General features: G+C 45.8%; 1 protein-coding gene across 1 annotated transcript in view; it reads right to left on the bottom strand.

Annotated features, from left to right (window-relative positions):
- USP12 (ubiquitin specific peptidase 12) overlaps positions 1–26,912 on the bottom strand; it is a 437,577-nt gene that overhangs the window by 89,665 nt on the left and 321,000 nt on the right. Inside the window, exon 6 of the mRNA XM_086935175.1 lies at positions 15,274–15,357. Coding sequence (XP_086791301.1) covers positions 15,274–15,357 — 84 coding nt within the window. The remainder of the gene's footprint in view (positions 1–15,273; positions 15,358–26,912) is intronic.

The raw sequence follows: 26,912 nt of genomic DNA, 5'->3' as shown, positions 1-26,912 counted from the left end.
CCCACACAGCACCAAGAAAGTGCCAACAACGCATTCAATACAAGGGAATATAAATACCTGCAAGACCATAACGGTAGGGGAGATTTAAAATGGCATGGCAACAAATGTGGGAGTGTGGCAGAATGTCTTTATATACTCCTGTTTATGCTGTGCCTCCTACAGGCCCTGTTCCATTAGTTCTTGAGGGAATGCAGTGTTGTTTGGAACTCCTGCTCAGGGGATGACCAGAAGGTATGAATGAAAACTGCAAGCGTTACCTTGGATTTTGAAACGGAAGCCTACATACCCTATTTCAGGCTGATGCAGTGGTTTCCTGTTTATGCTATTAAACGCCCTGCTTTCATATCCCGCTGTGTTGTTGGACACTACTGCTTGGGGGACAGCTTTGGGCTGCAGAATCAGAACTCAGGGGGCCACAACTTACATTTTTCATAGATTAGATACTAGGTGAGAGCACAGTCATTCTAAGTGGATGAAGGGAATAACATTATGGTTCGTAATAATAAACATCTATTTGTCAACAACGCCAACAGTCAGCATCGGGGGTGAGCGTGCAGTCCACAAATAAAGGTTATGTTGTGTTAGCAATATTTAGAAGACAATGATTAAGTATCAAATTCAGTGATGGCATCATTAAACATCTCAACTATTTTATGTGACAGGAGCTCATCAGTTGCTAGAGTTTTTATCATTTTATCATTGGATTAGTAAAATTTTCACACCTTTTTTTTCAGAAACAAATAGCTTTAGCCATTTCCTATTGACTCCCCTGTAATTCTTAATTAGTGTATTCAGCTATTTGCTTGATAGGTTGCAGCAACTCCAAAATGCAGCCGCACACGCGGTGTGAAGGTTTCTCTAGAATGACCACATACTTTTACCAAGTAAGCAACAGCTATCATTCAAGGAACGCATACAATTAAGTCACTCTGGTACACATTGGCACCTGGGCGCAAGGGTATCCTTTCTTCCACGTTTTTAAAGGTAGGAAGTAACGAGAGCACTGCAGTCCGCAAAAAATATGTCACACCTGTGTCAGGATTCAGGTAAAGTGGACGTATATTTTCATTTTCTGTGGCCGGGAATGCCTTTTTGCTGCCTATTGAGGATCTTGGAGTTCTAACTGAGTTGAAACGTAGGATCAAAACCAAGCTATGTGAGCAAGCATTTCACCTTGCTTACTTATTGTAATACACTGCCCCAGTTTAATATCTTTGGTCAAGAAATGAGGAGGTCATTCTCTTCAGTAAGTGCCCTTTATAAGAATCCATGGAGTAACACACTGCAAAAAAAAGAACAAAAAAAAATACAAAACCAGAAAAAATATTCCTGGCTAAGGTAATAATATTTTAAGCTCATGCTGAAGACAAAGAAGACTTGAGACTGAACACAGTGATACCGGCAATGTGATCAATGGCATAACCCCAGCTATCGGCAAATGCTTGCCATCTTACTACCAACTTCTAAAATTCCACTTATGGATAGCAAATTTTGGATTTGCGGTATTGCTAGAGTAAAACATTTAGAAAGGTAATTAGGCGTCAGACCAAGCGTTAGGAGCAAGCTCCTAACCCACGCACACAAAGCACTTTACGAACTTGGACCCGAATGCCTCAACACACGACTTTCCTTCTACACCCCCCCCACCCCCGCCAGCTACGCTCTTAAAATCAAGCCCTTGCTGCTGTACCTCGCATCAACAAAACCACCATGGAAGGAAGATCCTTCTCCTACCTGGCGGCTAAAACCTGGAACTCACTTCCCATTCACCTTCGCCTCACTCAGAACCACCTAGCATTCAGAAAGCAACTTAAAACCTGGATATTCGACAAGTAATTCCCCACCCTTCTTCAAGCGCCTTGAGACCCTCTGGGTATGTAGCGCGCTATATAAATTCATTGACTTGACTTGACTTGCTTTCCATACAATACATAGTATCATCATTAAGTCTGGGACATCACTAATAGCCAAGACAAAGTCTCTGCTGGCTTAAAATGTGGTAACCTGATCTAGTTTGGACCCCATGACATTTCATCATCAGAGCCTGTGGAACATTAAGGTACATTATCAAACCATAGTAAACTCTTCAATATTCAATAGCTTGAAGTAAGTCATTCCTATGTCTGGTTCCGAATGAAGGAGGCATCTTTCACAGACTTCACGGATGAAAATTTGCCAAAATTGAAGGTTTTGAAAGAAACAGACCTCAGGGTTGAGCATCAATCCGATGGAGTTATAGTAGCTGCAGAAAATTGTAGTGATTACACTTGTGAATAAGATGCTAGAATTATAAGGCTCCAAACGTTCACGCTGAAAAGGTTAAATGCTCTGTAAAAGGACAAACTGAAACTGTTAAACCCAAGAGATGAAAAATCATTTTATATCTATATCAAAGTTAATGTCCACCAGAGTGAAGAAATGAGTCAAGTACTATGGCTACAATAAAATTATATGCTTTCTCTTTAGAGAAAATGGCAAATATACCACCGTCTAATGTAGTTCCTTTAAGTTCTGTCTTACATGCAGCGCCCTTACCATCCATAATAAACACTGAATAGAGCTCTTGAATCAAGTCACAATTGGAACATGCCACAGAACAAAAGGAAAGGGAGTTTGCAGTTTGTCGGACTTTTCCGCCCGACAGGGGGCTTGACTAGCCCACTTAGAATCAGCGCTCCACTGCTCAGCGCCCATATCTGGTTCCACTGAGTCACGCGACAACAGTCAACCCGGCTGGGTTCACTGTGAGTAAAATTCTCTTACTCCTTCACCCACCTTGGTGTCACTTCACTTCACATGTGACTCAGCATAGCTAGATCCAGATGTCCTCATATCCTCTGTCCTGACGAGATCCTCCATCCCCCGCAGGGTCGAAACGCCGTCGACAATAGAAAGCGAACCTTATACACAGCACTCATGAATGTATAGAGTGTTTTTTCATCTGTTTCTGTTTGAATATTCAGAATGGTTGTTTTCTCAGTATTATTGACTTACGAAACCATGTAAATATCACAATTAGTCACGAATACAATGTTTAATGTTGGTTCTGTTTGTCACACTGGGGACACTACAACACTTAGATTGTTTTTATGATTGTATATATTGTGATTTTTTTTAAATATAAGTATACCATTCAAACTTGTTCCATGTCGGCTGCCTAACTTTTTCTCTCTCCGCCATTGCCTATAACCCTTTGATTGTATTGGCTTTTAAGCACTATTGTTACTACAAGCAGTAACTGTAATATTCCACTGGAACCACTGTTTTTCTATGTAAAGTACGTACCCTGGTTCCTGAGTGAGTAGGGTTCCCTTGTTCCTTCCTTCCGACTTATCAATGTTTAGTCATGCAGAAGATTATCCTGGTTTCTAGAACATCTACTGCTACTTAATGAGGAGTAGGCTAAAAGGACCACACTGAACCAACACGCTGAATAAAATTAGTAATTTCCAGGCAAGTGCATCAGTACCCCGCAAAGAGGTATAAATGTTGCAATACAATAGTCAAGATAAGAAATAATAGTGGTACGCTAAATTTGATTCTCTCCCACACCTTCCTGTTATGTCTAAGCGCAGCCACAAGTCTGCCACAAAATAGTTGAATACAAAGTAACTTCTAACTTCCCAGGCAACATCAAATTTCTTTCCATAACGGCCACAATACGAAATACACCGTTTACCAACCACACAGAAGACCGTGGCAGCTTACGGGCCCACCCAGAAAGAGTTTGAGGTCTTTTTATTGGTAAAAATGAACCATACATAATACTAAGATATAACATATTACCTCACGAAGTGTGGTTTGTTGCAGGAAAAACCAATGAGCACTTGTCAGACAACCTTGGATCCTGAATTTGAAAACCATTATTTTAGCAAAGCTGTATTATTAAACGTGACCTAATGCTGACATGTATTTTGACATGCCTCTATGTTATGGTGAAAGTGAATTCTATACTTACAAGCGGCATCCGTGGACTGCAGACTAACATGCACGGAAAGTTGTAGAGGTTTAGTGAAAGCACTGAGCAAGAAATAAATCCTGAATTGAAACAGTTAAATTTGGCAGAATATAACTCAAGCTATACAACAAACGTTGCTAATCTCAATTACCTGCCAGCATGCTTCATAAATAAAGAAGTTCAGTTTACTTAACCTTCTGAAAAGATGAAATTTTCAATTTGTTGTGAAAACCATCTTAAAAGTTTCAACTTAGAGTTAAAATGTTTGTTAGTGTCTGATGGTAGTAAGGATGGAATTGGGGAAGAGCTATGTTAAATTTGAGTTCCAAAGAGATATTTAGTTGCCTATGCTTCAAAGACACGCACTGGCGCGGAAGAGTACATTCAGCAGTGAAAAAGGAGATATTTGCATGTATGTGGGTCAATAATTAATTCAGACATATCTTGTGGGACACAAAGTTTGTTAAAAGGAAGTGATCATAAGCTGCTAACAATTTGCCGACCATAGATGGCATAATGAATATAGTTATTCCGTAGAGAATCACCTCGGAGCAAGCAATGCAAATGCAGACTTCTTAAATTGCATGGCAACAAAAATGTGCCAAATCAGAAAAGAGGAATGGGGTGAATACAAGAGTGAAGGCATAAGGTATGAGGAATATAAAGCTATTCACAGAGAGGAGTAGAAAAAGGATATTTTGAATGAGAGAGTATTAGAAGTAAGGGAGAATTTAAATGTAGGATGAACAATAAATGGACATCGAGAAGACAGTATACCAATTCTGTAAAGTCTGCAATTAACGATCTTGAGAAAATGGATTCATTCATCTAGGAGGAAAGATTGTTCCGCTAGAGACATAGATGGCTACAGTGATAAGACTAGAACATGAAATGCATCTGGGAATGTGTTTTAATTGTATTTATATAGCGCTTACTACTCTTGACGAGGTGTTGAAGCACTTTTTTCAAGTAGCACAGGATATGCATGACAAAAGCAGTGAAGAATAGTTTCTGGAACCTCCGCGAGATTTATATGTGAAAAAGACCATAAGAATGTGGCTAGAATGATTAAGGTTAGGTACAGTGCTTACGTCTTTTTTCCTCGACGGCGTCATTCTACTGTAATTTGTGTGGGGGCAGGTGGCCAGTAGACCCCCCCCCCCCCCCCCCCGAGCATTATCACTACAAAACTAATTGAAAAGAACCACCGTTAACAGCAAGTAGAACTTCCTAAATTATGGATAGAAAATAACCTATTTTTACTGGTTGCCAGGTCAATAAGAATAACTAGGTGCGAGGTTTTTCAGCACCGTCATTTGGAAAACGTCTACATTTAGAACAGGGAAACACGAGAATACAGTTACTAAACAACATTTAAATATATTTTTGAAAATGTTCACACCTACAAAAAAATTTGCTAAACTACAACTTGAGACGAGAACTGAGCGCTCTCCATTGTTTGCATTTAGCAACACCACAATCACTTAGAGACTTTCAAGGTGCAATGTTCAACACGATAGGTGCAGATTTCTTTCAAGAAGCATGAACACAGTAACACTGCAAATACATTCATGTTTTCCGATATCAAAAAAAGCAAGCTGCATCTCCAAAAGCACGAGAGTTGCTCTTGCCATTGTAACAGGTAACAAGCAAAATCGTACACAAGCTGTAGCAATGCCATTTGAGAAAAACCATCGCTAATTCAGCACTCTTTACCTTAAACACCATGCATTGGGAAGGTTTATTTTCCTCTGGACAAAGTGAGAGAGCTCTACCTACTTTAGAATTGTAATGCATGAAAGCAGCTAGCACGGTCCATTAAAATAGTAGAAATTATTTTTAAATGAAATCATGAATACTGCACCAATGCGGTGTAAAATTGAGTGAAAGGCGCTGTCTCCACAAGCCCCAATTTCACATACTAGGCACGCTAGATGAACACTACACAGCATTTTGTTCATTCGTATAAGCTTTATTTCGGCTGAATGCCATAAAAGCTCATATATAAGCATGGTTAAACATTGACAATTATAATGAAATAAATACATGGTCCAGAACTGTGACCAGAATGGTATCCTGGCTCTAAAAAAATCCTCACAGGAACTCAAGGGGAAAAAAAAGAGGAAGATAGTGGAGGGGATACACTGCAACTGAAATAATACCAAACGTGCCACGTGCTACAATATAAACAGAGTTACTACGGGAAGAGGCAGCTTTTCAGGGCTTTCCTAAATTGCAAAAGATCCGTCAGGGACCCGATGGGAGCAGGGAGCGGATTCTAGATTGGGCAGTTTCAACCATACAGGTTGGTCTTCCTAAGTTTAGGAATATTTGGCAGTGGCAGAGCGGAGACACCTCCAGAGGAAGTATCTTTTTAGTCTATTTTGTAAGGGCACTGGTCCACTGCCCTATAGGGCTTTAAAGACAATACAAAGTGATTTAAAAGCTGATGTTGCTTGGGAGCGATTTGAAGATCTTCCTCAGAATTTTCAGGGTGTGGAAGCAGGATTCAATGATTGGGTTGACTTGTGCTGTCATGTCAAGTTTGCTCTTGATTATTATTCTGATGTTCCTGTAGTGCGATCTGGGTATGGGTCAGAGTTATGCCGGCCACCAGCTGGAGTCCCATGGAGAGGGGTTCTTGCAGAAGATCACCACTACATCTGTCTTGTCAGTGTTGAGCTTGAGACTGTTGACTTTCATCCAGTTAGCGGCGAACTTATTTCTTGTGTTTAGGGTCTTGTCCAATAGAAGGAGTATGAGTAGTGTGTCGACTGCGTAGGAGAAGATGCTGATGTGTGTGCAGATAAAGTTGGCCAAAGTGATCATGTATGCATTGAAGATGGTGGGGCAAAGCGATGAACTTTTAAGCACTCCGCAGATGAGTTTGCGTGCTTCAGAGGAATAAGATGCCAGGCTGCCAGCTTGTATTCATTCAGTTAAGAACGAGCATATCCGGCAGGCAGCAGGTTCTTGGAAGCCAATCTCATGTAGTCACCTGATGAGCAGTCAAGAGAATGAGGCTGCTCTGTCTTCTCTGTCATGGATCATGCATATGTCATCTCTAGTGGCGATGAATGCTGCTTTTGTACTGTGGGCGCCCAGAGCAATATCACCAATAGGTTCCTAGTAGCGAACGGGGTAAGCCAAGGGTGTGTTATGGCACCAACATTATTTTCTCTATTTTTGAATGGAGAGTCCCAATTTTTAGGTACTTACCCAACGGATGCACCGGTTCAGGCAGGCTCAAAGATTCCAATTTTAATGTTCGCAGATGACACTCTCTTAATCTCAAAAACCCTGAGTGGATTGCAACGTGCACTTTCCCGCTTTGAAGAATTCTGCAGTATATGAGGCCTAGTAATTAACACAGCTAAAACAAAATTTTTGTTTTTTAATCAGCATCAATCATTTAGGGGCATCGTAAAACTTGACGGTAAGCCCCTAGAACAAACCAATGGTTTTAGTTATCTAGGAGTCACTTAGGCCAGGAAATTGAGTTGGAGGCCCCAAAACAGAATTATTTCCCTTAAACATTGTCAACTAGTAGGCACATTAGCAAAAGAACTAAAAACCTTATTTACAAAGCCGATTAGTCCTGTACGGCAGATTTATGATACCAAAGTAGTGGGCTCAGTCTTAAATGGGCCTGACTTTTGGGGCTTCGCAAATTTGACTCCACTCATCTCAGCAGAGAATACATTTCATCGAATTATCACAAAGCACCCCTCAAACCTATGCTCAATGATCTAGGTCAAAAATCCTTGGAAGAATTAGCAAGATTTCGCCCTATTTCATACCGGTACAGAATGTGGTCAACCCCCGAGTTGGCTAACTATGCTGATGCTCTTAGGGATGCTATAGAGGCCGACCACTCACACAAGATTGGCTGGCTCCACAACATCAAGAGTACATTGACCAAAATGCAGCACCTTTGGGAGAATGCAATGCACACACAGTTCCCTTCGAAAGAAAATATGAAAGAACAGAATTGGCTTATGATCATGATAAACAACCTTAGAGTAACTGGAGCACCTCATTGACCTCCCATCCCATTTAGAGTAGAGGAGTGTTAAGATTCTGACATTCAACGTTAAAGGGCTCAACAGCCCAGTTAAACGAGGGGTTATCCTGTCTTACTTGGAAAACTCTGGGGCCCATATCGGTCTACTTCAGGAAACTCACTTGCTGTCCAGTGATACCCACAGAAAGCGCTTCAAGGCTTTCCCGCAACAGTACTGCTCTTCCCTCCCTCCCTTCTAAGAAAGCCGGAGTAGCTATCCTGGTTGCTTGCACGTTTCCTTGGAAGGTGGGGACCAGGGTGGCGGAGATTAAAGGGTGGCTTCTGGCACACTCTGTGATAATAGGGGCTGCACCTTGACTCTGGCCACTATATACACTCCTAACGGGGGTCAGGAGACCTTTTTGCGCAAGGCGATAGGTGACAACCTCTCCATCTGAACAGCAAATCCTGCTGGGGGACTACCTGAACATCATGTTTGACGGTCAGATGGATCAATCAGCACAAAGGCAGCGGCAGACAGAGGCTCTCTCTGCAACACACCGCCAATGGCTGCATAACTTGGGATTGGTTGATCTATGGCGGCACTTGCATCCTCACACACTTGATTATACCTTTTATTCACAATCCCGGGAACCTACGTCCTACTGGACTACTTTTTAGCAACCCACTCTCTCCTTCAGACAGCGCAGACCTCAGTCATTGAGCCTCAGGCACTCTCAGATCATGCAGCCCTGCCTACGACTTTGCTGTTCCCCTCCCTACCTCTAGACCGTCATACTCCTGGAGACTTAGGGATACCCTCCTTCACAGACTAAGTCATAACCCGCCTCACGAAGACACTAGAAGACGACTTAGCTATAAACGACGCGCAAGACACCTCCATTTTTTCACTTTGCGAAACCTTCAAATTAGTAGCTCGGGGCGACTTGATAGCTACATCGGCTGCTGACAAGAGGGCACGCAGGAAGAAGAGGGATGAACTTTCTATGCAGGTACTCTAACTAGAAGGGATCCAGAAGAGGACCGGGCCCACGTATCTGGCAAAAGCTGAAAGCCACCAGGGCGCAACTAGCCAGCCTTGATTTGGACAAGGCGGAACATGCTGCGCTTCGCTTGAAACATGCATTCCACACTGGGAGTGGGGGGAGGGGGGGGGGGGGAGTGGGAGAACAAGTGCAGCTGCTTACTGGCCCATAAATTACTCGTGCAAAGGCAGGCAGCGACAGTTCCACTCATTCTCACTGATGAGGGTATCGAGACAACGCGGGGTGATAACATAGCAAACACTTTCCGGGATTTTTAAGCCAAGTTGTACACCGCACAGGCTTTATCGGATCAGAATCCATCTGGATATGTTCAAGGCATTAGGAGAGTGAGATGGGGTGGTAGAACCTTTTCTCACTGTGCAGCAAAGCTGTGGAACAAAATGCCAATAGCCATGCGATTTCAGTCAAATAGACAATCCTTTAGGAAAGACCTGGCTGATGTCTCAATATAGCTTTTGTAACGCTAGCTGCACCACTTTCACATACACCAGCGCCAAGACGCTTCGGCATTCGAGCACTTTATAAACACATATCCTATGCTATCCTAAGGCATAACACTCCAAGCTGACGAACGACCAGGAAGCGCCCCTCGATAGTCCTATTAGAATCTGAAGAAGTTATTTCGGCCTTAAACTTCTTAAATCCCCTGGCCCAGACGGCTTTACCGCCCCTTTTTAACAAAACCTTTTGCTCACTTGTAGCTGCAATATTGACGCAATTTTTAAATGTCATCATTGATGCAAGAGAACTGCCACCCACAATGCTTTTGGCGTCGGTGGCAGTCTTGCCCAAGCCCGGCAAAGACAGAAGATACTGCGCTTCTTATAGGCTGACATCCCTCTTGAATATTGACTTCATGATCTTCACAGGGGTACCTGAAGCTAGATTAGGGCCACTGATGCCGGGATTAATTGATCCTGACCAGGTCGGATTCGCTGAGGCAGAGCAGAGCAGCGATAATACTAGAAGGATGCTGCACCTCTTGAACAAGTCCTGCCGACAGGCGAAGGAGCAAGTCTTTCTGTCAATAGATGCCAAGAAGGCGTTTGACAGGGTCCACTGGCAATTCCTGGAGACTGTATTCGAGAGATTCGGGGTTGGTCGCCGCTTTCGCCAATGGGTTTTTAGCGGCTACAGCCGCCCTTCAGCTACTGTCAGAGGAAATGGCTTTACCGTTGCCCCTTTTAATATTGCCAGGGGAACACGCCAGGGCTGCCCGCTCTCCCCCTTATTATTCGCTCTCTACATGGAGCCACTGGCTCAATGGGTCAGGGAGAATCAGCGCATACAGGGGATTCTTTTCAGGGGGGAAAGGCCATTCCATCAAGCCTTTACGCTGACGATGTTGTTGCCACGCTGGAGTCCCCCATACTTCAGTCTAGGCGTTCTTGGGACAGCTTCTGGATTTAAGGTCAATGTGGCTAAGTCCCAAGAATTGGGCTGCTCTCTGAAGCAGACCACTCTTGCGGCTCTGTCCCAGGCATGTCCTATTCGATGGGACCAAAAGGTTATGCCCTATCTTGGTATAACGTTGTCCTCATCTGAAACGACATCCCTGAACTACGCTCGGCTACTGCGCCAGACTAAGCAGGAGCTCAAACAGTGGCGGCCGTTTAATCTCTCATGGCTGGGTAAAATACCAGTCCTCGAGTTGAGCTTAGTCCCCAAAGTACTATAGCTCTACAAGACACCTTCCTGTGGAACCTCCGTCAGGTGTTTTAAAGCAGCTATAATCCGAATTGAACGCTTTTGTATGGGCGGACAGGAGACCACGCATAAGTAGGGACCTGGGTTTTAGACCCCATGAAGGGGGGGGGGGGGGGGGGGGGGATTGGGGATCCCTGATCTTGACCGCTATTACAAAGCGATGCAGCTGCGGCTCTATAAGAAGGGGTTCAAACCAGAGTCCGAAAAGAGCTGGCACTTTATGGAGCGTGTGCTTGCAAAGAAAGCCCTCTGGAAAATCCAGTTTCTTCTCAAGGCTGCTAGACTCCCTGTTCTATATGGCTCCCCTGTAGTTAGCGCCACACTGAAAGCATTGGATGCTACAGCTCTCCGTCATGGCCTGACATCTTTCCCTTCACCCCTTACTCCCATTATGGAAAACCCGGATTTCTCCCCAGGCCTTGACTGGGAGACATTTCGTCAGTGGGATACAGCTGGACGTAGGTCTATCGGGCATTTTTTTGATCTTGAAGGCCCTCGATCCTGTGAGGACTTTAAGTCTGACCTACCCATACCCGAAACGGAGCACTACCACTACATACAAATCAGACACTGGGTCATGCAACCTCAAATCAGCACGGGGTGGAGAGGTTTCTCACTAGATACGAGCGCTGGTTGCTCTCAAAACTCTCCTCAAAGCGACTTAACACAGAACTCTACCACACCCTACGACCCCCAGGACAAGAGGTAAAGTCTGCAGGCCAAAGACAGTGGGAAACTTAACTTGGCCGGGCCTTGACACCTAAAGAATGGTCTGCCATTTATTATAGAGCCCTATACTCAGCGCGTAATATATCTAGCATTGAAACAGCCACTAAAATAATGACATATTGGTATCTTGCACCCGCCAGACTTCACAAGCGCGACCCGGACTGCTCCCCCACCTGTTGGAGGGGATGTGACGCTGAAGGTACACTTTTACACCTGTTGTGGGAATGCTCTATTCTCACCACATACTGGATGCAGGTGCTGGACGAGATTGACGGTCACTTCGACACTAAGCTATTACGCTTTCCAGCAAATGTGGTCCTAGGAGTGTCAGTTAGGTTTACTTTTCCCCTCAAGTCTCGTAAGGGTAAGCAGCTGGGTATAGCCCTGGGGCGACACTACAGAATATACTATCACACTGGGGCACAGACAGAACACCAACGATGCAGGGATGGTTACATAGATTATGGTATGTTCTCGGTATGGAGCGCATCTCCTTCTCGCTCCAGGGTGATGGGGCCACTTCTGCTGAGGGGTGGGGGCCCTTTGTCTCTTTGCTGTGCACTGAGTTCCTGGAGTTGTCCTGCCCTCGATAATTGTGGGTGCTTCACCTTCCTGAGCTGAGCCTAAGTACAAACTAAATGTCGGCATCTGGCATGCTGAGGTGCTGGATCTGCGTTTTGATTCTTGGCCTACACAGGCTACACGGGGGAGGAGGTGGGAGGAGAAGGTGGGGATAGGGAGGGGGGTGGACTATTCATTTTGGTGTTGTTTTGATGCTCTGTGCAGCACTGAGACATATGCTGGCCTATGACGTAGGCCTCTTTACTAACTGAATCTTGTTTGTTGATACCTCAATAAAAAGATTTCAAACACAAATCTTTCACATGTAAATGGTCCCCCAAAACGGACAACAAATGCCCCATTTGCGCAGACCAAATAGAAACATACTCCCACATTCTATTAGTTTGCCCCGCTTATGCGGGTCCTTGGAAAAAATGGTTGAGGCCAGCCTGCAAGAATTTGGGTACCAGAAGTAGCAGTGCAGGGTTGAGAATATTGCGCTCAGATTCCTCCTCACAATATGAAACTTGTTTCTGAGAGCTTGTCGCAAAGGTCTTGTGAGGGGGTGATGTTGCTGGAGGCGGCAGGAGGCACAGTGAAATGTTTGATGGAAGGGAAGATTTTCTTGCTGCTGTTAGTACTAGCGTCAATTTGAACTGTACACTTGGTGTTCTGTATCTACTGGTGGTAGTGGCTTAGGGCTGATGTGAAGATGTCTTTATCCGTGGTGTCTTGACTTGTTCTCCATTCGCACTCCAGTTGCTTGAAGTTCCCAGTGTTCCCGCTGGGCTGTGGTAGGTCTCTTGCCATTGGGTTGCGCTTGAGCACAGCCAGGGTGTCGGCGCATGCAGTGATCTAGCTGTTAAGGTTCTTGATGGCTTTCAGTAAGTGTGCTCGGGCCGGTGATCGGATGGGGGTGCTGGTGTTCATGATGAGGGGTGTGACAAAGTCTGCAGTGTCACTGGGGAATTTTGTGCAGGTCCGCCCAGGCAGAAGTTGGCTGTGATGCATATCTGTATACCACAATACAGAGTTGATTGACATCAGAAGAGGGTTTTAGAAACATGCCAACAAATAAAAAGCACTGTGCGGTTAGACCTGACATGCCCAGGTATTAACAGTCTTCTATACTCCCTATTAATATGATATTATAGAGCTCCAGAAATGAGACAACATCCTCCCCCGTCCCTTACTGCTAACATGGCTGTAAGCTAAGAGGGACAATAACATATTTGTTAGTATTCATTCTAATAAACCCGACTATCCTGATTTCTAAAAGCTACTTTGATACCTTGCTGATTTCACAAACGCTAAACTATGTCTGAAATTGTTTTGGAATAATGGAAAAGGGGGGTGTTTTCCTGCTTGTTTACAAAGCCTACTAAGGATTCTGCTTTGACAGACAACTATCATCCAGTCATTCTCCTACCTGAATTGGGCAAAGGGCTGGAAATAATTGCTGCTAAACAACAGTCCTCTTAAAATGATATGATCCAATTGATGCAGATGCCCCGGTCCTGGCAGGCGATAAAGTGCCCACCTTACTTTTCGCAGACGACACCTTGCTGGTTTCAAAAACTCCTGTGGGCTTGCAAAAATTGTTGAATCGCTTTAGTCTGTTCTGTAAACTTAGAGGCCTAGTCATTAACACCACCAAAACTAAGCTTCTCTATTTCAACCCAAGTAAGTCCTCCAGGTCCACCCTCTATCTTGATGGAGAACCTTTGGAGCGCATAAAAGAATTTGATTATTTGGGAATCAGAATTTCTCATAATCTGAAGTGGCAGCCCCATATTGATAAAATGCTTTTGAACCACAAAAGGGTGACAGGTGTTCTGGGGCGGGAACATCGCATGTCCATCTCTAAGCCCATTGCCCCGGCCCTAGATATATATGCTGCAAAGGCTGTGGGCAGCGCCCTTTATGGTGCCGAGCTGTGGGGCTTCGAATGTATTAGTGCACTTACCACCTCTGAAAATAAGTTCCTTAGAGAGCTAGCATCCCTTCCGATGGGTACCCCTATCAAACCACTATTGAGTGATCTGGGCCGCCGCCCTATTCGGGATTTAGCTAGGCTTCGACCGCTTTTATACTGGGCCATGTTATGGCGGACCCCCGAGCTCTCTAAATACCTTGATGGCTTGATAGAGGTCATGAACCTTAATGGTTCCCATAAAGTCAGTTGGATCCGCAATATTAAGAAGCTTTTGAGTGAAATTGGCATGCCAATTGGTTGGGAGCGTGGAGCTTCCGTACCCAAGCTTGAACTTAAGCGAGTCTACTGGAACTGGGTGGATGAGCAAGATCTAAGGGACTCTAACCAGGGTAGGCTGACCGAGGAGTTTAAACAGCATAAAATTGAGCCTCGTTGGGAGCCTTACCTGGACCTTATTGTAAAACCAAGGGATAGATCACTGTTCATCCAGTTCAGGCTGGGAAATTTACCTTTACATGATTACACTTGTAAATGGAAGCCCCCGTACCAAACTTCATCTGAGTGCCCTACCTGTAATGGCGTTACCGAAACTATTGCCCATGTCTTTTTTGTGTGCCCAGCATATGCAAAGCCTAGACAGAGATGGCTAAAACCTACATGTTTATTGCTCGGCACCAGGAATCATTCCGTAGCCTTGAGAATTCTAAAGACTGACACCAGCACACGTTTAGTTTGTGGGGTTGATAAATTCTTGAGTTGGGCCTGGGTAATAAGAGCAAATCTCTGTGATGACTCGCTTTTTAACTAAACATTCTTAATCTTTACTTCCACAAAGCTTTTACTGTTTAGTATGCCTCTTAATCTATTTATTGTAGTATGGATGTTTTTATTGTAACTAATTCTGCAAATTGTAACGACCTATGAATTGTGGTCCCTTTTTTTTATCTTGTGTATGTGCTTTTATGATATCACATGTTTATCGAAATAAAGCTTTGAACTGAAATTACTTGGCCCATCACAGTTTGGTTTCTGCCACTAAAGAATGACAGAACCTTCGGATTTGTTAATGAAAGAATTGAGATCCATATAGGAATAGGGTGATGCAGCGAGGCTTAATCCTCTTAGATTGTCTGGTATGCACATCCCAGTATAGTGATCCATGCAAACCAGCCCGAACTAAGTAGAAGGGTTCTCATCAGCTGCAAATGGCAGAAAGTAAAATGACCACATACAAGGGGGAGACCACGTTGTCCATGAGTATTTCTAACTTCAAAATATTACTGAAAAGACAAACCATTTTAAAATATAGTACCTTTTATGTGCTTCCTGTTTGCTGCGACACTCTTCACAGTAATATTTGTATTCACTGCACAGTGTTTCTGTGTTGCTAAAACCCCTAGACACAATAAAAAGCAATACATGTGATTAAGGTTGATACTAAGTGAAGCATGTTTATTACCTAAACTAAATGGTACAATCCAAACACATTAAAACAGCAGCTGTGTCCACTAAACCCATCCATCAAAGCACAAGGTTCAGTTATAAGCAATCCTCTTTGATTGATGTCTATAATAAAGCCTAAACTGCGTTTTTTCTGCAACTGCAACTGATTTTTGTGTCAGAAATTCTCTTACTACAGAACTACTTTAATTTACCATCTCTGTGGAAATCCTTGATGTACAGGTGACTAAAGGAATTGCAAACCTGTCTGAAGATGAATAACAAGTCAACTTTTTTTATTTACCTTTGTAACTATTTTTTCTATGCTGGAAAAAGGGAAAGGTGATCTGAGTTGAGCTGTGTGATAGGGTATGTAAAATAAAGCGATAAAGAGAATACTAATGCTACTACTCTTCAAGCATCTCATGAAAATAGAATTGAATGACAAATGGTGGCAATAGCAACAGTGTTGCTAGGCAAAAAGGCTTAGGACCAAAAATAGGCCATCCTTTCAGCACTGTTTTCAAGAAGATCTATCCAGACAAAATGTTTGAACATAATGAACACCATATTTCCGGTCAATTGACAGCCCTTCACCCTGCCAAACGTGGAGTTCATCTCAAATGAACACTTGGGTGAATTCCATGATCAGACCTGAGCAGAACGGTTTCTGGGTCTCCTCTAGTAATTTATTTTTCTCAATATGTTTAGCAAGCTTCCTGGAAAATTGATTTTCCATGGTTTTAGGGATGGCTGGAAAGCGGGTAATGGAAAGGTAATTCTTTAGGTCACAGTGTTAAGCAATGGGTTTTTAATGAGAGGCGCAATGGCTCCCTTCTTGAACACAACTGGGACGACTCCATATGTCAAGGAGGTAATACTCACTTGCTGGACTACCAATGTGAAAGAGTAGATCTTTAAGAATAGTCCGTGGGCAAGGATGAGCAGGTGAGTCAAATTCGATGAAGAGCAGTGTTGAGTTTATCTTACTCTTCCACATTGAAGTAGACTAAACACTGTGGGAAGAAAAGGGTGAAAGGACTCAAAGAAGACTGAGGGAGGAACGGATGCACTCTCATTCTTGGTCTTATTTCTTCATTAATAGGAAGAATTTTTGAGAAGTACCTTGAGAGATTGTCACACAAGGCATGGGAGTGAAGGATGACCCCAGTAGCAGCAGATATGTGATGAAATGTGTTAATTACCTTAAAAAGTTCACATTCGCATGGCTAGCAGCCGTGCATGAAGGCTGCTGCCTGAAGGAGCTCCGGAGGTGACGTAGCCTTCCCTATCAATCCCGACAATCATCCGTTCTGCTAAAGTTCCCCAGAGCCACACGCCGAGGCAGAGGACCAAGCGGCAGCCGCCGGTGTGACTTTGGTGATAATCCGAGGCCGGATTACGATAATGCAGGTCAGCGGGTTGTGAGGGCCTAATCCCCACGAGGACGCCGGGGACTACATTTTCAGCAGTGACCAGTGCCGATCTAGGTGGCGGCGGAGCGGCCCAGGCGACAGAGGGGGGAGCGGCTCACACCCACAGGAAGAAGACTACTGGCCATCCGGAACGTTGACAGTACCGAATCTAACTGGCGCATAGGCAGTGGCCTGGACTGCGGAGGAGGCGGCGGAGTGAGGCCTAGTCCTAGAAGTGACGCCGGGGACTCGATTTCCGGAGGCCCCGACCCGAGGCTTTTGCTGCCTTGGAGGTGGGTCACGCCCGACCAGACCACCCCATGGCTCCACATCCCGAGACGGCCCGAAAACAACAGCCTAAAGTGGGGGGCGGGAGGAGCAGGTCCCAGGAGGCGGGCGTGCGCCTGGACCCTGTAACAGAAACCCAGACAAGACGGTGGGGGTGTCGGACCGGTGGGTTTTGCCCCCCCTCTCCCTGCTATAATTCCTCGACCACCACGCCTGGGGGAGAGCTTCGTTGGGCTGAGGACCCCGTGGACTGATTACCCCCAGTGGAGAGGACTCTACTGCACGGGGCCACTCGCTGCCGGCCCTGGAGGTCATCATGTATGTATGTATGTATTGGTATATTTATATAGCGCAAAGGCGGTCACCCAACGGGTATCCTGGCGCTTAGACTTAGGTGATACATACACTGTGTTTTAGAAGCTGCCCAACTTACATTGTTCTCGGAAAAAGATGTGTTTTCAGAGCTTTCTTGAAGGAAGTAAGATCTCCCATGCTTCTCAAGCACAGCGGTAAGGAATTCCACAGTCTCGCTGCGGTGAACCTAGAAGACCGACCTCCCATCCGGGTCCTCAAAATCCTGGGAACTACCACCAGACAAGCTGAGGCCGAGCGGAGAGATCTGGACGGTACATACCAAGAAAACAAGTCCTGCAAAGGAGATGGGTCGGGTCCATGAAAGGCCCTAAATACCAGACAAAGAGCTTTGAAATCAATCCGCTGAAGGATTGGCAACCAGTGAAGATCCCTGAGTGCCATAGTAGATGAATCAGAACGTCGGCGTGAAAGGGCCAATTTGGCGGCAAAGTTCTGAACACGCTGCAGTTTTCCCACCAGGGTCGTAGGCGCCCCCAGGAGTAGTGCGTTACAGTAGTCGAGCCTACTTAAGATGATACTCCGCACTACCTCTGGCCTGGTCTGCACAGGGAGCATGGGTAATATCTTCCGCAGCATCCGCAGGAGTGCCATACAAGTGGCCACCGTTTTATTCACGGACACGTCTAACAGCAGGCTGGAGCCGAACATCACCCCCAGGTTACGAATGGATTCAGCCAGCAAACTGGTACCATGAAAAGAAGGAGGCCAGAAATTCGATGGAAGAGGCCTAGGGGTGCGATCCATTGAACAGTGTAGCACCTCGGTTTTGGAGCTGTTAAATTGCAAGGAGTTGTGGCTCAACCATTCCGCCGTAGTGGACATACAACAGTGAAAGATCTCCTGTGACACAGCCTCCTTACCCTCAAACGAGAAGATAAGTTGGGTGTCGTCAGCGTAATTGATGACTGCTATACCGAAAGATTTTATCAATTTGATCAGGGGACGGAGGTAGAGATTGAATAGGATCGGGCTGATGGCCGATCCTTGAGGCACGCCCTGCCCAACCCTTCTGATGTTAAATTTGAAGGGTGGCAGGGCCACCATCTGGTGCCTATTACCAAGGTAAGACACCAACCAGTCAAGGGCCAAACCAGACACCCCTACTTCCTCCAGTCTCCCGATCAAGATCGTATGGCTGACCGTGTCGAACGCGGCCGACATGTCGAGCAGTACTAAAAAGGCTGCTCGACCTTGGTCGGCACGTGTCCGAAGATCATCCAAAACAGTCACCAGTGCAGACTCCGTCCCGTGGGCTGGTCTAAAGCCGAATTGGGCCACGTCCAAGCAAGCATTGGTCTCTAAGAAGCTGGAAAGATGTTTTGTGACCAATTTCTCCAGAATTTTTATTGGAAATGGGAGCAAAGAGATAGGCCTATAATTTGCTGGACAGGTGGGATCCAAAGTGTCCTTCTTCAGGAGTGGGGAGACCACCGCCAGCTTCCAGCAGTCCGGGACCCGTGCAGACCTGAGGGACTGACAACAGATGGAAAAGAGAGGGGGAAAAAGCTCTTCACTGAATAGTTTCCAAAATTTATGTGGAAGAGGATCAAGCGGCGAGCCCGAAGAAACACCTTTTGCCAGTACACAAAAATCTTCAAAGGACAGCGGGGGAAAGCTGTTCAGCTGAGCTGACCTAGCATCTTTCTCCGTGATGGAAGTTGAAGTAAGATTAGGCAAGGTCTGAGGGTCAGGGCCTGGCGGTATAGCAAGATTGTTCAGAATAGTTGCAATCTTGTCCTCAAAGGCCTGTGCCAAAGAGTCACATAAAGATTGAGAGGCAGGAATATCATTTACAGTACAGGCGGGGCGCGCCAAGTCTTTAACGATCTTAAAAAGGGCCTGAGACTTATTCGCGGCTGACAGTAATGATTCCTCTAAGAAGATAGCCTTGGCCCGTTTAATCTGGGCTTTATAAGTCGCCAGTGCCTGTTTAAAAAGAGCTCGATCTGACTCAAGGTACTGCTTTCTCCAGGCACGTTCAGCCCGTTTGCACTGGAGTTCTAGCTGAAAAGGTTCTCCTGAAAACCACGGCATTGCATGTTTTGTCCTAATTCTAGTTTTTCGCAGCGGAGTCAATGAGTCCAGTGAGGCTAAAATTCGCTGGCTAAGGGTCTCATAGCTCACGTCCACATTATCTCCCAAGGTGAAGCCATCTAAAAGCAGAGTGGGCAGGGTAGATTGTTTAAGGAGCTTAGACCATTGTCTACCCACCTTAGTGGCTCCTAAGCTGCCTTTCTTCGTTAATGCGGCGGAGAGTGAGAGAGAGAAATGGACGAGTGCGTGATCCGTCCAGCACGGAGGTAGGATGTTCCGTATGGTCACTTGGCATACATCAGCAAAAATCAAGTCTAAGGCGTGACCCTTTAAATGGGTCTGAGAGAGTACTAGCTGCTGCAGCTGAATATTGCAACTGGTCTGGACCAAATCTTTAAAGGCTGAGTCAGTCGGTCCGTCCGGCCACAGATTAAAATCCCCCAACACCATGAGCCTAGTATGGGAGTAAGATAAGTCATAAATAAGATCAATAAGCTCCGTTACAGCAGACAAAGCGCTGGCCGGGGGTCTATAGCACAGCAGCCCAGTATATAAAGCACCCCCTGACCATTTATGGAGAAGCCTAGTAGTTCACAACCTAGAATTGCCTTAATATCAAGCTGGGAAAGATCTAATGTCTCCCTAAAAATCAGCCAAACTCCTCCTCCTCTGGCCCCCACCCGGGGATTATGTCTGATTTTGTAGCCAGGAGGGCAAGCTAGCCCCAATTCCACCGTGCTGTTCGCTCTAGTCCAAGTCTCTGTCATGAAGAGTACGTCTAACTCATGAAACTCAACGAGTAACGCAATTTCTTAGGAATGCTTGCTGAGAGATCTCACATCATGGCGGGCATAGCCCCACGAGCACAGAACACCCAGGCCAAGCTAGACAAGTATGCCTACGGAAAAGACTTTCCACCGCTTCCTGAGGGCAAGAACCCCCTCTGGCAAAGCCGCAGACGGTGACGGCTCTAACAAAGTGACTCTGGAGGACATAATGGCGGCTCTCACAAATGTCCAGACTACAGTAGGCTCAATATCAATGGACGTCTCGTTATTAAGGGCTGATTTTCAGAAAATAACGACCAGAGTCGCAAAGGTTGAACAGGTTGCTAAAACTTTGACGACAGACTCGGCAGCACTGAAGAAGACGGTGTCAAGGCTCGAATCCGAAAATAAGTTGCTGATGGACAAGCTGGATGACCAGGAAGGACGCTCTCGCAGAAATAACGTCCGGATTATCGGAATTCCAGAGAGTGAAGGCGCTCCTGCCATGGATCTCTACGTAGAAGAACTTATTAAGAGCAGGCTGCAGCCGAAGGGCCTCTCCAACTTCTTCTCAATAGAACGGGCGCATAGAGTCCCAGGATAGAAGGCCTAAACCGGGAGCGCCCCCCAGACCGGTGCTCGCACAGCTATTTTAATTTCCGTGACCGGGATGCAATATTACAAGCTGCGAGGATATCTCCCCCAATACGCATTTTTAATTCAGTGGTATCCTTCTTCCCCGACTACACGGCAGCAGTCTCACGGAGACGACGGTCCTTCCTAGAAGTTAAAAAAGCACTGCAGGCTAAGGAACTGCCTTATTCGATGATATTCCCAGCAAAGCTCAGAGTTGTATCCGACGGGAAAACTTGGTTTTTCGAGACTCCTGAGGAGGCCCCTGACTGGCTTGAAGGTTGGCGGAGAGCAGATGGGCCACGTTTCGGACGTAGAGGACATCGTAATCAAGACGAAAGTGGGATCGAGAGCAGCCAGGACCAGCTCTACACAGGCGAGGACGACTAACAGCGGCCTGACACGGAAGACCTCGGACAAGGCTGAAACACGACCACAGGAATCTGGCTCATCATGAGACTTCCACACATAATCAAGACGGCGGCTGCTCCGACTTTGGACACTGGGCCACGGTGGGCTCTGGATGGAAGGGAGGGTCTGCGTTTCTCCTTGGACTTCCTACCCCCTTCACGCAAGTACAATGGTTCGGGTGGGGATGAAGCACTCTGCTGAGTTGGGGTGGCGGGCAGTTCAGAGTCCGTCGGGCAGGGAGGCAGGGTGGGATAGGGAGTTGGGGAACATGGAATGAATGAATAAAACTTTATTTGGTTACTCAAAACCATTAGAGAAGACAAACTTTGGTAGGCATTATTTTCATATCAGAAATAAAATAGTGAAAAAGAAGAGAGGAAAGAAACAAAAAACTTAAAAATAAGTAAAAGCATGGTTAAAAAGAGCTGTATTCATTAGTCCATTTCATCATAGGCTGAAATGTCTCATATCAGTTGACGGCCGCGGGCCTAATTTAGGTTGGGCCATCAGCTTCCCACGTATCTGTTATATATATTTACTGAACACAGCCATATCTTTCACTATATCCATTGTGAATAGGTAGTTCACCGCCTCCTTTGTCGTTCTAATTCCTTGTCTGAGTAGAATTGGCTTTAGATAGCGGTTACGCTCGGCAATCAGCCCTGGGCAGCAAAACAGGATGTGAGAGAAGCTCTCTTGTTTATACTTGCATAAGCGGCATTCAGAATGTGTTATCTCAAGTGTATTCGTGGCGTAAAGCTCTTTAAGGGGCAGCGGGTGTAGTCGAAACGCTAAAATCCTATTGACTGCCACCTTGCCCACAGCTTGGATAAGGTGCTGTTTCGAGGACTGTGCCCGCTGCGGGAGTGTTAGCGATTCGTGTAAGCCTCTTAACTCCAATGCTTCCAGGTCAGTGATGTGCGAGCAGAGCCGGACTTGTCGTTTCGTTGCGCTTTTAATGGCGGCATAGTTAAGTAACTTAGGGTCCCAGTTACTCACAGCAAGGTTCAGAGTTTCTTTTGCAGAGGCAAGTGTATTTGACCACGGGTTCTCTTTTTCCAGAAAAATATTCTTTATGCTGGAGTTCAGCGAGTTTTCTGGGGCTGCAGTTGTAAGGTAGAAATATTTACTAATTGCGGCCAGTTCCTCAAGCTTTTGTTGTGTCGAGCCGTATCAGGGTGTTTCTGGTGCTAGATGGTAAGTGAAATAATTTTTTGTAGGTCGAGCAGTGGATTTTTTCCAGGGTGCTTGATAGTTTGCCTGGAAAGACCTGCTGCGCGTAATTTAATGATGGTATTAGTTTCGCCCTTAATACTTTTTGAATTGCTGATGTTGTAGGGCTGTGTAGAGTTGCATGCAGCTTCCCCAGGGCGTACGAAATACTTTTCCCTTTTGCCCGTAGTTTCTCGAGGTGTGCTCCTGGTCGCCCTGTTTCACAAAACCAAACTCCCAAGTAGTTGTATTGACGTGTGCAGTCCAACATCAATTGTCCTATCTTCCATTTTAAAGGTTTTTTTGGGGGGAAAATGACCAAATATTATTTTTGATTTGGTTGCATTCACGATCAGTTTGTTTTTTGCATTGTAGGTGCCTAATGCCATTAACGCTTTTTGAAGCCCAATTTTAGTGTGGTCTAGTAATACCAGACCATCAGCGTACTGCAGTAATTGAATCTTGGTATGCCCAAGGCGGGGAGTAGCTAGTGATGCTCCCAGCAAGGCTTTGCTCATGTCTGCGGTGTATAAATTGAATAACATTGGGGCAAGTACGCATCCTTGCTTCAGGCCACGATTGGTGTCAATTTTCTCTGAGGCTGAGGTGGTTGACAGTTTGATTCTGACCCATGTGTTTGAATATAAAGATATAATTGCTTTAAGTAATTGTGGGTCGATATTCCAGGTAGCCAGTTTTTGCCAAAGAATAGAGCGGTCGACACCATCAAAGGCCGCAGTATAGTCGATAAAGCATGCAAAGATGGGAAGTGATTTTCGTGCCACTGCCTTATGTGTTAGGTATGAGAGGGCTATGATGTTGTCCACTGTTGAAGCACCTGGTCTGAACCCTGTTTGATAAAATGGCAGGAGGCCTTCCTCACTGACCCAAGATGAAAGTTCTATTAATAGGGTATTGGCGTAGGCTTTTCCCTCGATGTCAAGGAGTGCAATCATCCGGTAATTTTGTGGATTTGATTTCGACCCTTTCTTATAGATGGGATGTAGGAGCGACCCGCGCCAAGAATCCGGTACATTGCCTACTAATCGACATTCCGCATATAACACGGACAGTTTGTTGGCCCAAAAGTCTGTGTCTTGTCTAAAAAGGGAGCCCGGCAAACCATTGAGTCCTGGCGCTCCGTTGGGTCTGATTTTTTTTTGTATTGAGTTAACTAGCTTTTTTTCCACTATGTATGAATGTTTAGGGTTAGACAGTTGTGTTACGTAGTCTAATTCTGTTTTTGGTTGGTTTTGGATGCCTTCCTCCTTGTATAAAGATGTCACGTGGGCTATCCAGGTGTTGGAGTCAATTGAGTTTTCTCTCTGCTTATTCCCTAGATTTAGAGTGTTGAGGTATTGCCAGAACTCTTGCGTTTTGCTGGGACTCAGCAGTCTGAAGATTTTTAGCCATTTTACTTCAATTTGTTTCCGTTTTTCCGCCCAAACTTGCTTTGAATGTAGTTTCGCTGTTTCCTGCAGGAGTTGTTTATCTTTAAATGAGCCGGTTTTCAGATAAGTCTTTCGGATGTTGCGCACTAGTTTCGCGCTCTTTCGGATTGCAGGTATGTCACCGAGGTTTTGTCTCGGGTGATAGTTGGTCGTTCTTATTTTCCCTTCTTGTAGGTGTGTGACCAGATTGTGGGCAAGCTGGTCCCAGTCTTTAATTGTGCCCCTATTTGATTCCTCTGAGATACCGTCCACCCAAACATTTTTCCATTCCTCAAACTTATGTATAGGGCCTGTGTCCCATTTAATCCTTCTTACCAATGTGTGCTGTTCAATGCCGGTTGTTGATCCCAGTAGATTAGGTGTATAGTGGTTATCCGCTGTCAGATTTAAAGTTGGGGAACATGGGTTCTGAGTTTCTTCTTTTTAGTTTGCAATGGCACTGGCACCATGAGGGAAAACACCCTACCTGACAGGCTTTCACATGACACGGTTGGACTGCGGCTCATGCCCACTGGTTACCACTTCTATGGCGACACGCACTATGACAGATCATACCCGAGACAGGGCCCCTGATGCCACGGTTACCCCCCTCACACTACTTACTTGGAATGTACACAGATTGGGAGACAAAATCAAGAGAGGTTTGGTGCTACAGGCTTTGAAACGTCAAGCTCCCACATTAGTGCTTCTGCAGGAAACACACCTCACGGGCACGGCATGTAAGGCATTAGATAGATGGGGTACAAGAAGGTGGTGCATTCTGAGTCCTGGTGCGAAAAAACTCTTCCTTCATAGTACTCCAGAGTCGTAAGGATGATCAGGGTAGAATGGCAGCACTACTGGGACAGTGGGAAGGTAAAATTATTAATGTAGTATCAGTGTACATTCCCTCGGCGCTCTATGCAGTGGCACTCCCAGCCCTCGGTGAATTTTTACTTACTCTGCCGGAGGGTGACTTGGTTATGGGGGGGGTTTTAATGCTACAATGGATGCAAGCCTCGGCAGATATCCAGAGAGGGGGCGGACAGCGGGAGTCTCCCTCTTGCAGAGTTTCACGGAGGCACTGGGGATGGTGGATGTGTGGAGACACACCCACCGCACAGCACGACAATACACATTTCACTCTAATGTTCACAATAGTCTCTCTCGAATAGACTACTTCATGGCATCGGAGGCCAGCTTACAGCACGTTGCTGACATTGCAATCAAACCTAGGGGCATAACGGACCACTCACCCGTGCTGCTAACTTTCTCCTACCATCATAGGTCCCGTAAGAGGCTTTTCCCAATATACCCTGGATCCTTACAAGTCCTGGCCATTCGAATATAAATTCGCAGGGCCACAAAACACTTCTTTGCGGAAAACGCTACATCAGTGGACTCCCCATCAGTCCTGTGGGAGGCCTTTAAGGCCATTATTAGGGGGCAGACCATTGTCTCCATCACGGGGCACAAACGAGAGAAACAGAGAGATCTCAAGGAGCTCGAGCTAGAATTGCACTCACCTGAAACGGGACACTCAGCAGACCCTACCCCTGAATCAGCACATGCTCGACACCTCAGGCAGCAACAATATAGGGACTATTTGCGACAGGAGACAGTCTCAAACCTCACAGCGACCAGACATAAGGTATACGACGTGGGGGACAAGGCGGGAAGGCTCCTGGCTTGGCTGGACAAGAGAGCTGGGCGCTAGGGAACTAACGCAGCTGCGCACAGCGGAGGGACAGCTCATGGCGGATACACGGGCTATATAGTGCAGGAATTGGCGGGATACTTCTGAGAGGTTTATACTTCAGAGTCGGATGAGTCAGAAGCGGAGGCTGGGGCCTCCATACAAGATATAGACATGCCCAAACTCACATGAGAGGCATCCTTAGAGCTTGAGGCAGATCTCACAGAGGACGAAGTTCATGCAGCGATCTGCTCGTTACAGTCGGGTAAGGCGTTGGGACCCAACGGGATCCCAATAGAACTATATAAGCAGATGGCGGACACTATTAGCCCGCACCTTCTGAGAATGTACACTGATAGTTTAGACAGAGGCGAGCTACCACCCGACCAGAGATTGGCCACAATAGTGGCTATCCCGAAACCCGGTAAACCTCGGTCCGAATGTACCTCATATCGCCCTATCTCCCTGCTAAATGCAGAGGCAAAAATTCTTGCCAAGGTTCTGGCAACCAGGCTGTTGGCACACCTTCCACAGTTAATCCATCTAGACCAATCCGGCTTCATGCCACACAGAAACACCTCTCTGAACCTCAGACGCCTACATGGCGCACTGGCAAAGGCGTCGGCCCTATCTGACCCAGCGGTTGTCCTCTTCCTAGATGCGAGGATGGCCTTTGACATGGTGGAATGGAATTATCTTTTTGCAGTCCTTTCTCACCTGGAATTTGGCCCAAAGTTTTGTTTGTGGGTCCGTCTCCTGTACACCAGCCCACTGGCGTATGTGACTGCCAACGGCCATATATCAGATACCATACCTCTGGCGAGAGGGACGCGCCAGGGATGCCCCCTGTCGCCCCTCCTTTTCGCATTAGTATTAGAGCCCCTCGCGACGCGAATTATAGGACAACCATTGCTAAGAGGTATTCAGTGGGCAGAGGGGTGGGAAGACCGTCTTTTCCTCTACGCTGATGACATTCTGGTGTATCTAACAGACTCTAAAAACTCCATTCCGGTGCTCCTTGAGATATGTGATGAATTCGGTAAGATACCAGGGTACACGATCAATAGGACCAAGTCTGATGGAACAGTATATACCAGTCTTTAGATAATACATGTCATGCGACTATGAGCCATCAATAAAGAACAAGAAATAAGTAAATAAATGTGCATACCAGCGAAGGATGGCGGGAAGGAAGAAGGCTCACCTCATTGGAAGAGATGGCGAAGCACCGCCTGGCCCACTGCTGCGTC

Source organism: Lissotriton vulgaris, chromosome 8 (genome assembly GCF_964263255.1).
Source record: "Lissotriton vulgaris chromosome 8, aLisVul1.2, whole genome shotgun sequence".
Lineage (NCBI taxonomy): Eukaryota > Metazoa > Chordata > Amphibia > Caudata > Salamandridae > Lissotriton > Lissotriton vulgaris.
This window is presented reverse-complemented; position numbering and strand designations above follow the sequence as displayed.